This window comes from Lethenteron reissneri, chromosome 10 (genome assembly GCF_015708825.2).
Source record: "Lethenteron reissneri isolate LAM-NWPU_2019-01 chromosome 10, ASM1570882v1, whole genome shotgun sequence".
In the NCBI taxonomy this organism is placed as follows: Eukaryota; Metazoa; Chordata; class Hyperoartia; order Petromyzontiformes; family Petromyzontidae; genus Lethenteron; species Lethenteron reissneri.
This window is the reverse complement of record NC_083788.1, coordinates 10285510-10303331: the sequence shown is the minus strand read 5'-3', so window position 1 is coordinate 10303331 and position 17822 is coordinate 10285510. Positions and strand designations below refer to the sequence as shown.

Sequence of the window (17822 nt, the reverse complement as noted above, 5' to 3'; positions counted from 1 at the left end):
GTCAACACCAGGGACAGAGGGTCATAGAATGCAGCTCACAGGTGGCTACATTCAGTGGGGGTATAGGTCACCATCATTCCTCACCTCCTGCAATTTTTTTAATATTTTATCTTACCAAGTAAGGCCCTCTGAGCTACTTTGTAGTTTTTTTTTTTCACAAGCCTCCTGGCCACAAATGATGTTTCTAAATGTGTAGGGAAAACCCGGAGGACCTGGAGAAAAATCCACGCGACCGCGGGGCGAGAGAGACACGCAAACTCCAAATATACAGTGGGCGTTAGGGTCGGGATCGAACTCATGACCTCCTGTATACCAGGCGCGGTATACAGGAGGTCTCCCTAGTCGTCTCAGCTAGTCTGTGCGCACACTAAACTATTTCTAAAAATGTATTTTACCACGTAAGGCCCACTGAGTTATACAGCTTTTTTTAGAAGCGACCTGGCCACGAATGATCACTCAACAAAGTGGCGTATCGTGGGTAAATCTATAACAGCTAAAGACTCGATAAATGCACGTTGATTCTAAACGGAGAGGGAAAAACCAGAGGACCCGGAGAAAAATTCACGCGACCACGGGGAGAACATGCATACTCCAAATATACAGGTGTCAGAGTCAGGATCGAACCCACGACCTCCTGTATACCAGGCGAGGTATACAGGAGGTCTCCCTAGTCGTGGATCAAACCCACGACGTCCTGTATACCAGGCGAGGTATACAGGAGGTCTCCCTAGTCGTGGATTAAACCCACGACGTCCTGTATACCAGGCGAGGGAGTTAACATCTCGATACCGCGGCGCTCCGATGGGAAGGTGAGCCCAGAATAACCTGGGAACCACGGCTTTCCTGCACCTCACTGCCACACCTCACTGCCACGCTCCCACGATCTCAATATTTTCTTCAGAAGAGCCACTCCATGGGATTTTATTTTACCTTACCCTGTCCCAAGTGGAGAGAGGCCTGTTCCCACCTCTCATGGTGACCAGAGGCCAGTACCAGTCCACCCGACTTCCCGTCTCCATTCCATAAGACGCGAAGGATGGTACTGGTCCAGCTTCCGACGGAGGAATGGCAGCCTCTCCTCCCCAGCGAGCATTCTGACACACCGCGTCTCTCGCAGATTCAAAAGCCCCAACCTCCTCGCGGTTGTCAGACAGACGGGTGGAGGAACATCGTGGTGCGTTAGTAACCCCCCCCCCCCATCTCCCATCCACCTTAAACTATCGTGATCAAATTTCGATTTAAAGCTTTCGTGACTGCAGGGATTCATCTTCTTGGTTCTTTCGGTAAAGTCACGTAGAAGGGAAGTAATAAAATAATAAAAATAAAACATAATAAAATAATTCTCACGACGTTTCGGCTGCTTGTGTTGTGGCCGAAACGTCGTGAGAATTATTATTTTATTATGTTTTATTTTTATTATTTTATTACTTCCCTTCTACGTGACTTTATCGTGATCAAATGAGCACAAGGTTAGAGAGAGAGAGAGAGACAATGTGAAGCACTTTGTCGGACCCCGCTGAAGGGGGACAGAGCGTCCACGAGTTCTCCTGGCCAAAGCTCACTCGGCCGGGCCAGGGGATTGACACGTCTCCACCCCACCCACCCACCCAGCTCTTGGTGTTCCATCCAGAGGCAACAGGAAAAGACTGAGCCCAGCCACACTCACATTTTCACACCGTACACTCACTCGCTCGCTCGCGCACAACGCAAACACCAATCGCACAGGCAAAAGATCACCTGTGTAGCCTCAACGGACTGTTGGGGCGAGTGCTGTTAGCGAGCAGCACCTGCAAATGCCGGCAGACGCACAGGCGAGCGGGTGGGTGGTCGCAGCACCGTAACCGCTGGACTACCGCTCCCCACACACTCTCACATTACACACACGCACTCACATTACACACACACACATTCACATTACACACACACACATTCACATTACACACACACACATTACACACACACTCACACACATTACACACACACTCACGCACACCGTCACACACCCACACACTCTTACATGCATACGTGCACACTCACGCACACTGTCACACACACACATTACACACACACGCATACACTCACGCACACCGTCACACACCCACACACTCTTACATGCATACGTGCACACTCACGCACACTCTCACACACACCACACACTCTTACATGCATACGTGCACACTCACGCACCCGCCACACACCCACACACTCTTACATGCATACGTGCACACTCACGCACACTCTCACACACACCACACACTCTTACATGCATACGTGCACACTCACGCACACCGCCACACACCCACACACTCTTACATGCATACGTGCACACTCACGCACACTGTCACACACACCCACACACTCTTACATGCATACGTGCACACTCACGCACACTGTCACACACACGCACACTCTTACATGCATACGTGCACACTCACGCACACCGCCACACACCCACACACTCTTACATGCATACGCGCACACTCACGCACACTGTCACACACACGCACACATTACACACACACACACATTACACACACTCACGCACACACTCACGCACACCGCCACACACCCACACACTCTTACATGCATACGTGCACACTCACGCACACCGCCACACACCCACACACTCTTACATGCATACGTGCACACTCACGCACACTGTGACACACACACGCGCACACTCTTACATGCATACGTGCACACTCACGCACACTGTGACACACACACGCGCACACTCTTACATGCATACGTGCACACTCACGCACACTCTCACACACACCCACACACTCTTACATGCATACGTGCACACTCACGCACACTGTGACACACACACGCGCACACTCTTACATGCATACGTGCACACTCACGCACACTGTGACACACACACGCACACACACACCTGTGATGATAAGGAGTTGCAAGTGTTGAGCCTGCACGCATCATGGCTCCCCATTAAAACCCCAATGCCCCTCGTTTCTATCGGCACCCACTCAGCCCCCACCACCTCCTCCTCCTCCTGCTCCTGCCCATTCATTCGTGTCGTGCCGTCTCCCTGCACCCCCCCCTCTCTCTCTTCATCCCTCACTGCGAGGACTCTCTCCCTCACTACGCCTCTCCCCCCATCTCTCCCTCCCCCAACAACCCCACCCTCTCTCCCCTACCTCTCTTCATCCCTCCATCCCTCCTCCCCCTCTCTCTCTCCATTCTCCCTCGCTCCATTTCCCTCCACCACGTCCTCCCATCTCTCTCCATTCTCTCGCTCCCTCCTTCCCCTGCCTCCCTCCCTCCCTCCTTACCCCCCCCCCCAACTCTTCCTCCCACATCCCCTCCCTCCATCCCTCCTTACCCCCCCCCCAACTCCTCCTCCCACATCCCCTCCCTCCCTCCTTACCCCCCCCCCAACTCCTCCTCCCACATCCCCTCCCTCCATCCCTCCGCCGTGAGTGAGCTTCTCAGACGCCGGTAAGCCGCTAGGCACACTTACCACCCCCGCCGTCGGCATCATCACCCACCATCACTCATCATCGCCATAGTAGCCCGCCCCCTCGAACCCCTATTAAACCCCGCGGGAGTAGCGCGGGCAGGCAAACGCTGAGGGGGGTGGGAGCTGAGAGGGAGAGAGGGGAGATAAGAGGTTAAGGGAGATCAAGAGACAGAGGAGGGGAGAGAGAGGGAGAGAGAACTCTGCTTGACGCTTACCTGCCCCGCGGGGAACGGCTCTGGAACTCGCACAGGTAAGCCGCAGGTGAACTACCTATGTGTGTGTGCCTCTCTCTCTCTGTATGTGTACATGTGTGTGTATGTGCCTGTCTCTCTGTATGTGTACATGTGTGTGTGTGCCTCTCTCTCTGTATGTGTACATGTGTGCGTGTGTGTGCCTCTCTCTCTCTGTATGTGTACATGTGTGTGTGTGCCTCTCTCTCTGTATGTGTACATGTGTGTGTGCCTCTCTCTCTGTATGTGTACATGTGTGTGTGTGTGCCTCTCTCTCTGTATGTGTACATGTGTGTGTGTGCCTCTCTCTCTGTATGTGTACATGTGTGTGTGTGTCTCTCTCTCTGTATGTGTACATGTGTGTGTGCCTCTCTCTCTGTATGTGTACATGTGTGTGTGTGCCTCTCTCTCTCTCTGTATGTGTACATGTGCGTGTGTGTGCCTCTCTCTCTGTATGTGTACATGTGTGTGTGTGCCTCTCTCTCTGTATGTGTACATGTGTGTGTGTGCCTCTCTCTCTGTATGTGTACATGTGTGTGTGTGCCTCTCTCTCTCTGTATGTGTACATGTGTGTGTGTGTCTCTCTCTCTGTATGTGTACATGTGTGTGTGCCTCTCTCTCTGTATGTGTACATGTGTGTGTGTGCCTCTCTCTCTCTCTGTATGTGTACATGTGCGTGTGTGTGCCTCTCTCTGTATGTGTACATGTGTGTATGTGTGCCTCTCTCTGTATGTGTACATGTGTGTGTGTGTGCCTCTCTCTGTATGTGTACATGAGTGTGTGCGTGAGAGGGTAGGAGAGCAGTGGCGCAGTGATTAGCGCAATCGGATATACGAAACCGACGACCTAATTTCAGTTGCCGGCAGCGGCTAATATCACCGGTGAATTATATCTGAATCGGTTTCCGGACCTCACCTAGATCGACTGGGCCTTAAATTAGTACCCGCTGCTTGGCAAGGCCACACCAACCCACTCGCGCGGTGGGCTTTGCACGGCCTGAACCGGTGCTCACATGACACTTGACCCAAAAAGACTGCCAAGGCTACATGGGGGGCCTTTGTATTTGTACCAGTAGCCGGTAGTGGGGTTGGTCAGCTCTTTACTTGCTCCACTGGAGCCAGAGAGACGGTTCACTGGTGGGTATAGAATAGTTTTTGTTGCAACAAATAATTAATTTGTTGAGGTCGCTGCTGCGTTGGCAGTGGTTGCGCACAAGAACAAATAACGCCCAAAAAAATGTCAACGCCTTCGTCAATAACACCGTGGCCTGGAAATGCCGAACAAATATATAATTGGCGACGTTTCAGGCAATTATCCTTTCCTCGTAGGAAACGCAATTGGCCCTGACGTATGTAAGCCAAACAAATCAACCTCCTCGAGTTTTAACAACAACAAAAACACCGCTTTGCAATTTTTCTCTGGTTATATCATAAGCTTAGATTCGGCTCTCGATCAGGAGCACTTTTTTTTGTAGATTGCACTCGCCACTGGCGTTAGCCGTGACCGGGAATGGAACTCGGGTTGCCCCGGCGGGGTTCACATCGCTGTGCAGTGAAATAGATCGAGGCACCGCCATCACCGCCCCTGCGCAACCTTTGTACGGATAAAATTTCAACAATAATTGCCACCGCCCATCACACTCTCGCAGTCTAGGTCGATAAAGTATTAACTACTTTGTGGGATGTCGACAACAATGATCGTCCGTCTTTTTGAGAATTTGTAATTTCCATGAGGACCGCTCATGACTTCCACGGTGAATTTAGAATCAGCACGCGTTTAGAGAATTTGATGACTGCTACAAATTTCCACGTGGCGATAAGCCACTTGGTTGAGCTATCATTTGTGGCCAGGTCGCTTCTGAGATAGAGCTATACAGCTCGGTGGGACCTTACCTGATAAGATAAACAATAGTTTAATTGTTTAGTTAAATATATACGGCGACTAAAAAATAGTTTAGTTTAAATTTAAAACGGACCCCACGGTAGTCATGGAGGTGTTGGGTTTTTTCAAGTTTTTTCAAGTTTCATTTATTAGGTGTAGCCCTGTGAGCCATTCGGCGCTTGAATCGGGTGCAACAGCAACAAACAAAAAAACAAAAACATGAACAAGAAAACATCTTCAAGTGACTATGTGCAAACAGAAAATCCAAGAAAAGACAGCAAAATATTGCAGAAAAAGCACCGTACACCAAACACTGTGTGCAGTGTTTGGTGTACGGTGGTAGCTGGACTTTGCTGCTGCTGCTGATGATGATTCTCAAATACGTCCAGTTTCACGGATTTCGGACGTAGACGTCAGCGTTTAAACTACGTTGGGGGCTCGCGGTCTCGGCACATCTTGGAAGCTCCGCAGACGTTTGAGCTTTGGTCAGCACCTCGCACGGGAGACTGCCTGGGAATGAATGAGAGCAGGTTCGGGGATGTCGGGGCTGCGAGGTGGTGCCAGGAGGTGGCAGTGCGGCAAGGGATTTTACAATCCATCTGTGCGGTGGTTTGACTCCAGCCACTCTCGAGTTTTCTCTGAACCACACGAAGCCAAAAATCTCATTCGTGGGGGGCTAGTGCCGGATTATCATCGTAGCAAAAGTAGCTACATATGTAGCTACGGGTCTCGCACTTTCAAGGGCCCCGTGCTAAATTTTTCAAGCTATCAATTCCGGTTCAGTGATTCTGCACTTGCTCTATTACTATAGTACTATACCGTCTTCAACTTTTACGAACGACTGGGTGTTTAAGGTTAGCGATTTGTCGTAATATCTGGCTTTATAGCAAATGAAAAATATAATTACTTTACTGTACAAGTTAAAAATGTGTTTTAATATTTCTGCGTTTTAATATTTAGAGCCCCTTTAACATATGCTACAGGACCCGCACTAGTTTCATCCGGTACTGGTGGGGGGGGGGGGGGAGGTTGACCAAACATCGCAGTGGGGTAGGGACCCTGCTGCTGCTGCTGCTGTAAAAAACTCATCCTTGAGAATCAGTGAGGCTTTCCTGGTAAGACAACGAGCGTGACTGTGCCACTATTATTGTAGTTGTTGAAGAAGAGAGAAACGCCGATCCTGCCGTGGTTGTCCATGGTAATGGCACTGGACTTGATGCTCCAGAGGTCACCGGTTCGATCTCTAGGCACGGCGGGTAAAAACGGACGAGTTTCTCAAATTTCCCTTCCAACCGGCAATATAAACGTGTATGCCACGGTTAAGTCGGTCGGCAGGTAGCGTGCGGTGGGGTAAAGTGTGGGTGCTCGTACACTCTTGCAATGGGTCTGGCGAGGGTGGGAGTGGAGGTTAAACATTCCCTCTCGTGGAGAAGAGGTTTTCACCTTTTTTCTGGCAACAAAACAGGTGTTAAGATGTTAAAACACCAAACTGAAACATACTCTTTGGTTCTTTCGGTAAAGTCACGTAGGTATAAAATAAAATAAATCACGACGTTTCGGGCGCAACACAAGCGTCCGTCATCATACCTACGTGACTTTACCGAAAGAACCAAAGAGTATGGATTCCTGCAGTCACGAAAGCTTAAAATCAATACCAAACTGAAACCTTTTACAAGGAATCATGTCTGCATTAATCACATATACCAGTGGTCAGAACGCAAACAAAAAAACATACTCTGACCGTATATGCATTGTCCTTGAAACTGATTGGTCCACACCAGAGACAGCTTTCTTTCGAGCCTAGTCTCGAGCGGAAGTCTTTCCGCCAGCAGTGACGTGAGCGAGCAGTTCCAGGGCCGCGCCTTTGCTTGTTACGGACCGAGAGATGGTGCCGATGATGATGACGACGACGATGACGAATCTCTCCGGGTTGCGTAAAGAATGTTGTCACGATGCCGTTGGCTACGTAAACGGCGCGAGCGAGGTTCAACTTGCATACGTACGTGTGAGGAAGCGCAGGCCACGTGAGACATGGCTCCCCTCTCAACCCTGGGGGGTGCTCCGCGTCTCCCCTTCCTTCTCCTCCTGCTCCTCGTCTTCGCGACTTGGACGGGGCCTCGAGTCAAGGCTCAACAGGGTGAGTATTGGAGGAAGGGGGGGGGGGGGGTCCAACAGCCCTACCACCTACCCCGACCCCTACCACTGGGATATTTGCACAGGGTTGGTGTACGGTGATTTTTTCTGCAATATTTTGCTGTCTTTTCTTGGATTTTCTGTTTGCACATAGTCACTATAAGATGTTTTCTTGTTCATGTTTTTGTTTTTTGTTTGTTGCGGTTGCACCCGATTCAAGAGCCGAATGGCTCACAGGGCTACACCTAATAAATGAACTTTGAACTTTGAAACGTACCCCCCCCGACAGCTTTGCTGTCAACCCACACGGTTTACCGCGTGTTCTTCTACAGGGAAATTGAGTTTTGAGGTCCGTACGGCGTAGAGCCGTTTCAATACGGGCACATTAAAGAAAATGTGCCCATTAGTTTGTGTTTCTACCTTGTGATGGGACTTTGTAGGATGAACGTTGAGATTTTACAAGGGGGCACGGGGTGACCAATAAGGTCTGAATTGGTCTGTAATAAGGTAGGAGGCACTGCTAAGGGGTTGAGAGGTATGGGACAGCCAAACTCGCTGCACGCGCCGGATGATTGCGACACCATTGTCACGGTTTAATGTAATCGGCGCTCTCGCTCTCTCTCTCTCGCCATCTCCACGTCACGAGGGAAGTGCTTAACGCATTAAGACGTCCCGCTAATAAACCCGGAATGTTTATTCATTATTATTTTATTTAATACCGCGGGATTAAACGCCGGGCTTGAACGCCACAAGTTGCTCGGTTCGCCGAAAAAAAAAAAATTTTCGTGGTGGATTTGTTCAGGGGGATGGTTTGTTTGTAAGCGTCTCGCACAAAGACGTGGAGGTAACGTTAGAGCAGCACATAGACAAAACACATTCCTCCTGCGGAGGGAGCTGGTAGGAACGTTGGGTTGCTCGGTCAATGGCCAGGGTCAACGGCGGCGTGGTGTATTCCGCAAATATGCCCGACTGTGAGGGCGGGCACAAGCCGGCGTGAGTAGGTTAAACGTTGAGTTTTATAAGGGCACCACGGGGTGACCAGCCCCTCTCCACCCAGCCCCTCCCCTCCCACCCAGCCCACCCAGCCCGTCCCCACCCTCCCCACCCAGCCCCTCCCTCCCCACCCAGCCCCTCCCTGCACAACGGACGGACGGACACAATAATCCCCTGTGGGCTGGTGTAACCAGGAGGTTCCTACCAGTATAATGTTGTCGGTGACTCCCTTCTCGTGTACGTCGAGGAAGACGACAGCCGGACCTCAGCTCGCAGTGGGGATGGTTTAATGTTGTATTTGCACGTGTTTGGGTGATTTGTTTACCTTAATTGTACTTTGCATTCCTATCGTTAAAAAAATAGCTTATTGTTGTAACGTTCTTACCCGCCCCGGCTGGACATCTGTGAAAAAGAGCTTCATAGCTCATCGGATTCCTCCAGTAACGAATACATATTTTGATTTTGATTCAGTACAGCAACAACAATGTGTGACTCCACACCGTTATGTCTGTATGGGATAGAGCGTTTCCCCCTCACGCACGCACGCACGCTTGGGTCTTCTCCTAGTGCTTCAGTGTCCTCTTCCCCACACGTACAAACTCGTTCATTGGCCGATAACACCCTGAAATGAGGACCGCAGAACTTGGGCAACTGTTGGTACGGGCTGGCAGTTGCCGTTCCTGCTTGTCTGTGCCATCAGTCGTTCCTCTCTCTCTCTCTCCGATACGAGAGCGAGCGAATACTCTTGTCGTGTTACGCAACATGTCAAAACACCCCCATTACCATCGTGCTGCTGTCAAACCTCCAAAGTATTCTTGGTTCTTTCGGTTAAGTCACGTAGATAAAAAAAAATTGAAAATAATAAAAGCAAAAAACTACAATAAAAATAAAAATATAAATAGTAAAATATAATAAAATGTTTATTCTTTATTTTTATTGTTTTTTTGCGTTTATTATTTGCAGTAAAATTTTTATTATAATTTTTTAAATTTGTAATTTTTTTGAATCTACGTGACTTTACCGAAAGAAGCAAGAATACGAATTCCTGCAGTCATTAAAGTTTTAAGTCAAAATTTAAACCCCCAAAGTTTTCAAACGTGTGGCGGCCCTCACACTGATGGTGTCTTATCGGCGAAAGTGCCCCCCCCCCGCCCCTTTGAAAGTATTGAAGAATCCTGTGTTACAAGATGCAATTATGATATTTATTTATGATTAGTTCCCTCTGCTGCATCGTCATCATCAGGGGTACAACGGGATCACCACGGATCACTCTGAGATTACCCCTGAGCTTGTGTGGGATAACCCATGGGTTACCGTGGGATTATCCGTGGGTTACTCCGGCTTTAAACCCTCGATTATTCTGGGGATTACCCCAGGATTACTCTGCTGATTGTTCTGTGCTGCGGGATTACTCACTGCGGTCGCGTGAATTCGAGATCACGCGTTCAGAGCCGCGTGCCAGGTGAACGGCGTGTGCTGTTCCAGGTGATGTGTATCGCATGAGCCTGTGATGCAGCTGCGATGTTCAATGTAATGTGCCACGTGAGGTCCCTGTGATGTTCTCGGACCGAGGACCTACACCACATGACTGGATCTGTGACGTTCTACGCAATGTGCCACGTGATGTACCCTGTGGTTTGTACCACGTGATGTACCCACGGCGTTCGAGGACCGTCGGTAGTACACCACGTGACGTACCCGTGATGGACTGGCAGGGTCTGCACGTGTACCCGTACACACACACACGTGTACACACACACACGCGTACACACACACACACGTGTACACACACACACGTGTACCACACACACGTGTACACACACACGCGTACACACACACGTGTACACACACACGTGTACACACACACATGTGTATATACACACACGTGTATACACACACACACGCTTACACACACACACGTGTACACACACACACGTGTACACACACGTGCACAAGTTCAACACACATACCTCCACACGTACACATGTGTCACGTCAACCACGCGATTACAAAACACATCACCCCTCCCTCCCTCTATCCACCATCTCCTAATCCCCTCAACCCCCCCCTCCCTGCACGGCTTCCCACCCCGTGCTCCCGCAGATCCGTTCCGACGACAATTCCAGCGCGTGCCGGACCATGCCCTGCGGGCCACTGCCGGCGCCCCGAGGGCGCACGTGCGAGGAGTCTCGACGGGGGAGTGCGCCCTCTTGTGTCTGTCGGAGCGCGGCTTCCACTGCGCCTCGTTCGACTGGAGCGGCGGAGGGGGGGCAGCAGGGGGGGCAGCAGCGGGGGCAGCAGGGGGGGCATGCGCCCTGCACGGGGAAGGGCTGAGCGGAGAGCACGGCCTCGAGGTGGCGGAGGGCACGGACCACTACTCGCGCGTGGAGGGTGGGTGCTGAGAAGACGCGGCACGCGGAGAGAGAGAGACACGCGGAGATGGATAGGCACGCGGAGATACAGACTGGGCAGAGAGACGGTGAAATGTGTGGAGACAGACAGGCAGAGGCACGGGTGCTCATTTGCGGCTGAGTTAACCCAGGAAAAGTCCAGGGCCGATTCAAATATTCGTCACCGAGATTGTGCCGCGAGAGCGAACTGGGGTCACCGGGTTGATAGCACCACACTGCCCCTCCCCGCACAGACACAGACACAAAGATCTCCTAGGCAATGAGTGGAGTAGCCTAGTGAGTGCCGATTAAAATTTCATGGTAACACAACACGAAGACAAAGGCGCCACCCCGTCGCGTAGCCTCTCTACCAGACCGTTGGGGCAAGTGCCCTTAAAGCGTCCCCCACACCGCTTGTGACAGGCTAGGTGCACCTTGAGACAATGTCAAGTGTAGAAGACTTGCTGCTGGCAGGGGGACATGGGCAGACCCAGGTGTTATGGGTGAACTGAGATGACTGGCAGATGCACAACCTGGTGCCGTCTGGCTGTGTTTTAGCCGCCCCCCGCTCTTGCTCGTTGTTGTGAGCGTCGCTCATCTGCCCTCCGTCCTAAGCCTCTACACAGAGACAAAGATCTTCCGTATAGCCTGTGCTGTTAGCGAGCACTTACGAAGGCCGGAACGGCACACGAGGGGGTGGGTGGCCAGCACCACGCCCGACCGCCTTTGTCTCCCCAGTGGTGATGTATACACACTGCACCAGGTACTCATTAGAGACTGAATCTACCTAGGGGAGGCCCAGGACCGGTTCAGATAGTCTCAACAGACTGCTACGGCAAGTGCTGTTCGCGAGTAACATCTATGATGGCCGGAACGGCACACAAAGGGGTGGGTGGCAAGCATCACGCCCGACCGCCTTTGTCGCCCCAGTGGTGACGTTATTAAAAACCACACCGGGCACTCATTTGGGGTTGAGTGAACCTAATTGAGGCCCAGAACCAGTTCAGGCAGCAGCAATACTTTATTTTTTTTCGCATGCCACAGACTGCAGCCACGATCCAACCTCTCTCTGGGCCCAGCAGCGTTCTGGAAACCATCGAGCGATGAAGGAATGAAACCTCACTCACAGCAATCAACAACGCAGCCCTCCCCCTTCTGGATTTTAAGCTTTCGTGACTGCAGGAATCCCCACTCTTTGGTTCTTTCGGTAAAGTCACGTGGGTAGAAGAAGAATAATAATAGATCACGACGTTTCGATCGCAACACAAGCGATCGTCATCAGGTGGGACAACCACAGCAAGAAAAAAATTGCTGAAGTAGCCGAGGGAGCTGCACGTGGCACGAGGTTATAGAGGCCTCGGCGGTAGGGGGGGAGAGAGCAGAGGTCGCAACCGGGTACCCGATACCCGTACCCTACCCGATACCCGGCTACCCGTACCCGGCCGGGTACGGGTACGGGTACCCATTTGCGACCCTGGTCCGGCCGGGTACGGGTAAGGAATCAAAACCCGTTTGCGACCTCTGGGAGAGAGAAGGGGGGGGGGGGGGAGAGAGAAGAGGGCGGGGGCAGAAAGTGGCAGCACTGAGGGAGAGATATGCTGAGAGACCCCGTAGCAGCACCCGAGTCACTGGGGGGGGAGAGATCTGCTGATCAATAATTTTCTCCTCCTTCCCGACCCCCGATCCTTTCCTCCTCGTTTGGCGCGCGCAGAGGGCCCCCTCTCGCAGTTCCTGCCCTACGGGTTCGGCGCCATCCCCGGGCGCAACCACGCGGTCTTCGCCAACGTGAGCACGGCGGAGTGCGCCCTGCGCTGCCTGGACGAGGCGAGGTTCCGCTGCAACTCGTTCGACTTCGTGGTGGGGGCCAGGCTCTGTCAGCTCAGCAACTCCTTCGCGGCGCTCGTCGGCGGCATCCGCACCGACCTGGGCACCAACGTGATGCACTTCGAGCGCCTGAGTACGCGGGGGGGGGGGGGGGCACTGGGCTGAACACTGAGAGTGGTAACTGGGTAAGCACCGAGTAGGTAATGCTAGGTTACTTGGTGGTCACTGATTGACTTTCGGCGTCGCCACCGCCACCGCCAACTCCATCGCTGCGATCGTGACCACCGTCGGCAAACAGCGTCATCACCGCTCGGACCACCGTCATCAATCGGAAGTGGGGTCTGAGTGTGGATTTTGCTGCGTTTCCCTGCAGCCTCGCTGGAGCGTTCCTTCCTCGGCACGGCGGGAGCCTTCCTGGGCCACGGCTGGGTCCGCACCGTGCGCCAGATCGGGCCCTCGCGCTGCGCCATGCTGTGCCTGCGTGAGACAGCCTTCATCTGCCGGTACCACCACCATTATCATCATCAGCAACATGAGCAACATCGTGATCATCGTCAGCAGCAGCAACAACGTCGTAATAATCATCATCAGCAGCAGCAGCATTATCATCAGCAACATCATTATCATCAGCAGCAGCATCATCAGCAACATTATCGTCATCAGCAACATCACCATCATCAGCAATATCATCAGCAGCAGCATCAGCACCATCATCATAATTTGCAACATTATCATCATCATCAGCATCAACATCATCAGCAACATTATCATCAGCAAAATCATAATCAGCGGCAGCAGCGACGTCAGCCACAGCGTCACGATCAAACAGACTCAGCAGCCGTAGCAGTAGAAGCGTCACGATTATCAGTAGGGTCAGCAGCAGCATCAGCAGCAGCAACATCAGCAGCAGCAGCAACAGCAGCATCAGCAGCAGCAGCAGCTCTCGTTGTGGCCAGCAGCAGACATTCTTCGTCGAGCTCCTGGATAGAACAGTGCCGACGAGAAGGGGTCGCGAGCGATGCGTTGTTGTTGTTGCTGTGGTTGTTGTTGTTTACGGGAGTGAGCGAACTAATCGGAGGGGTGGGGGGTGGGGGGCGTGGTGCGCAGGTCGTTTGACTACTCGCTGGCGACCCTCGAGTGCCACCTCAGCAGCCTGATGGAGAGCGACGTGGGGGGCCTCGTCACCAACATGAGCACCCCCATCAACCACTTCGAGATGCGGCAGACGGCGGGTGGGTACCCGTGGGGGAGGGGGGGGGCGAGAGGGGAGGGGCGGGAGGGAGGGGGACGAGAGGGGGGGTGGGAGGGGCGGCCGGTGGGTGGCGGGAGTGGGGGGGACGAGAGGGGGGGCGGGTGGGGGGCGGGAGTGGGGGGACGAGAGGGGGGGGGCGGGTGGGGGGCGGGAGTGGGGGGACGAGAGGGGGGGCGGGTGGGGGGCGGGAGTGGGGGGGACGAGAGGGGGGGCGGGTGGGGGGCGGGAGTGGGGGGACGAGAGGGGGGGGCGGGAGGGGGGCGGAAGAGGGGGACAAGAGGTTTGGGGGGCGGGAGTGGGGGGACGAGAGGGGGGGCGGGAGGGGGGCGGAAGAGGGGGACAAGAGGGTGGGGGGTCGGGAGGGGGGGACGAGAGGGGGGGGGGCGGGTGGGGTACGAGAGGGGGGGGGCGGCGGGGGGAGATTGATGTCCTCAGCGGCGGTGCCCGGTCAATTTTACTGGACGATCTGCAAAAAAGAGCTTGAAAGTTCATCGGATTGTTCCGGTACGAATAAAATAAATAAATATTTTCATTTCTGGGGGTGGGGGGTCGACCTAGGGGAGGCCCAGGACCGGTGCAGATAATCGTCACCGGTGTTGGCCGTGAGCGGGAATCGAACTCGGGTCGCGCAGCGCGCTAACCGCTGCACCGCCGCTCCCCATATCCGCACGCACGCTCCCGACACACACGACGCATCCCGCAGACTGCGGGGGCAGCTTCGAAGGCACCATGGGAACCCTGGCTTCGGTTCTGTGGCCACGCAACTACAGCGGGAGTCGAACCTGCGACTTCAAGGTCACCGTCCCGGAGGGGAAGACGGTCTCCCTCAACTTCACTCACTTCCAGCTGCACACGCGCGGCGGTGCCGGTCAGTGTGTGTGTGTGGGGCGGTGTGTGTGTGGGGCAGTGTGTGTGTGTGTGTGACGGTGTGTATGTGTGTGTGTGTGGGGCGGTGTGTGTGTGGGGCAGTGTGTGTGTGTGTATGTGGGGCAGTGTGTGTGTGACGGTGTGTATGTGTGTGTGTGTGACGCAGTGTGTGTGTGTGTGTGACGGTGTGTATGTGTGTGTGTGTGAAGCGGTGTGTGTGTGTGTGTGTGACGGTGTGTATGTGTGTGTGTGGGGCAGTGTGTGTGTGACGGTGTGCATGTGTGTGTGTGTGTGTGAAGCGGTGTGTGTGTGTGTGACGGTGTGTATGTGTGTGTGTGGGGCAGTGTGTGTGTGACGGTGTGTATGTGTGTGTGTGTGGGGCAGTGTGTGTGAAGCGGTGTGTGGTGTGTGACGGTGTGTATGTGTATGTGTGGGGCAGTGTGTGTGTGTGCGGGGCAGTGTGTGTATGGGGCAGTGTGTCTGGATGTGTGGTGTGTGGGTGTGTGTGTGTAGAGGGTACAATACCATAGGATGATTGTGGACTCTCCATACCTCGGGTTTAACATGTACGCTTTCGCGACCAATATCATCCGTAATGTTTACGTGACAAGCCTTACTAATTGGCTGAGTCGAGTGGTGGCGGGTTCTAACGAGACACACTTATATATTTACGCAATCTAACCCCAAAAAAAATTTCCTTGCACTCTAGTGGTAGTGCCTTACGCCGACAATCCCTCCGGCAAGCCAGCCGACAGCAGCGGCGTGCCCGTAGCGCTTGACCCGAGCCGTTGCGTCCTCGCAACGTTCACGGGCGCTCGCTAACACCACTTGCCCCCCTCCCCCCTCGGACCCCCTAGGTGCAACGTGTGGGCCTGGGGCTGGGGGGGCCTGGGTGTCGGTGCGGGGGGGGGCCGACCCGGCCGGCGGCGGCCCCCTCCTGGCCACGTGGTGCGGGAGCCGCCCCGGCGGGAGCCTCCTCACCTCGCCGTCGAGCGAGGTGGCGCTGCGCTTCGCCACGGACGGCACGGGCAGCGCGGCCGGCTTCCGAGCCTTCTACTCGTCGGGTACGAGCTCGGGTCCCGGGTGGGGGGGGGGGGGGTCGGGGGGGCATGGAGATCCTGAGTTGGTTGGGGGGTGGAGTGAGAGAGGGTGCATGTGGGGCTTTAGTGCAGGTGGTCAGGGTCCGCTTCATCAGCAGCAGCAGCATCATCAGCAGCAACAGGAAACATAGCACTGCCACCACCGCTACTGTCATCTTCGTCGTTGTCATTGCCACCACCACCAACACTGTCATCATTATGTCCTTCACCGCTTTCACCACTACCACAATAATCATTGCCACCACCACCACCACCAACACTGTCATTATCATCGCTGGTACCACCACCACCACCACCGCCGCCATCATTATTACCACTACCACCATCATCATTGCCACCACCACCACCAACACTATCATTATCATCGCTGGTACCACCACCACCACCACCACCGCCGCCATCATTATTACCACTACCACCATTATCATTGCCACCACCACCACCAACACTGCTATTATCATCGCTGGTACCACCACCATCACCACCGCTATCATTATTACCACCACCAAACACTATCAACATCATTTACTGCCACCACCACCACCATCATTACCACGACTACCAACATTATCATCCTCATCAACCGCTACCACCACAATCGTCATCGTCAGAGAACCACCGTAACCACCACGTCGTCACTGCCGCACGCAGACTGGCCGTGCAACGCGACGCTACGTGAGCCGGGGGTGTTTGCAACGCCGTGGTACCCGGCAACGCACCCCGCCAACCACCAGTGCACCTGGACCCTGCATGCACCGCCCGGATTCAGGGTACGAGCACGGGGACTCACACACACCTGGGTGGACTCACACACACGCATCCATGTGAACAAACACAACAACAATAACAACCCCCGTTCGCTACTAAGTGGCGGTGACTTCGCCACTAAGTGGCGGTGACGTCACCATGGCGCTTGTGCCAGGCTATGTGCATGTTAAGGCCAAACAACCCGCTCCCTCCTCGTTGGTGCCGGACGGCAACGCTGTGGTGAGCAGTGCCATGGGGGGAGGGCTAATTTCAATCAGCCATTGCCCTCATTGCGTTTGTAGCCACCACAGTAGCCAAAGGGGGCTCTGGACAGGCGCGAGGGGCCGGCAACCCATCCACCTTCAACCCAAGTACTGTGCCACTAAACCACGTGATCACACACACACACACGGCCGTCACACCCAGCCGTGCGTGACCGTCATTCGGCCGGCGTGGCCGAATGACCTCAACAACCCCCCAACCCCGCACCCACCCGGAATGTTCCTTTTCTCCAGGTCCACCTGGAGTTCACCTTCTTCGACATGGAGGCGGCCCTCTTCCAGGAGTGCACCTTCGACTACGTGGCCGTGTTCGACGGCGACGCGGCGGGGGGCGGCCCCACCCCCGCCGCCGGTGCCCCCCCCCCGGCGGCATCCGCTGCCCCCCCCGCGGGCCCCCCCCTGCGCCGCCTGTGCGGGAACCCCGAGGTGCTGGAGCCCCTGGAGAGCGCGGGGTCGCGCATGACGGCGCAGTTCAAGTCCGACTCCAGCATCCAGGGGCACGGGGCGCGCGTGCGGTTCTGGTTCGTGACGGAGGCGCAGGGTACGTGGAGGGGAGGGGCAGGGTACGTGGAGGGGAGGGGCGGGGTACGTGGAGGGGAGGGGCAGGGTACGTGGTGGGGAGGGGCAGGGTACGTGGTGG

At 54.3% G+C, this 17822-nt stretch overlaps 1 protein-coding gene across 5 annotated transcripts in view; it reads left to right on the top strand.

Moving 5' to 3' along the window:
• The first annotated feature begins 3436 nt into the window (after positions 1-3436).
• LOC133340571 (uncharacterized) overlaps positions 3437-17822 on the top strand; it is a 21629-nt gene continuing 7243 nt past the window's right edge. Inside the window, exons 1-10 of one of the 5 annotated variants that reach the window (XM_061548905.1) lie at positions 3437-3462; positions 7615-7732; positions 10825-11112; positions 12823-13068; positions 13309-13438; positions 14043-14167; positions 14891-15055; positions 15912-16118; positions 16806-16924; positions 17417-17723. In XM_061548905.1, the coding sequence (XP_061404889.1) occupies positions 7627-7732; positions 10825-11112; positions 12823-13068; positions 13309-13438; positions 14043-14167; positions 14891-15055; positions 15912-16118; positions 16806-16924; positions 17417-17723 (1693 nt within the window). In that variant the 5' untranslated portion in view covers positions 3437-3462; positions 7615-7626. Of the gene's footprint in view, positions 3463-3501; positions 3746-7605; positions 7733-10824; positions 11113-12822; positions 13069-13308; positions 13439-14042; positions 14168-14890; positions 15056-15911; positions 16119-16805; positions 16925-17416; positions 17724-17822 lie in introns of those variants that run through there. The other 4 variants (XM_061548902.1, XM_061548901.1, XM_061548903.1 and 1 more) reach the window with 4 other exon arrangements.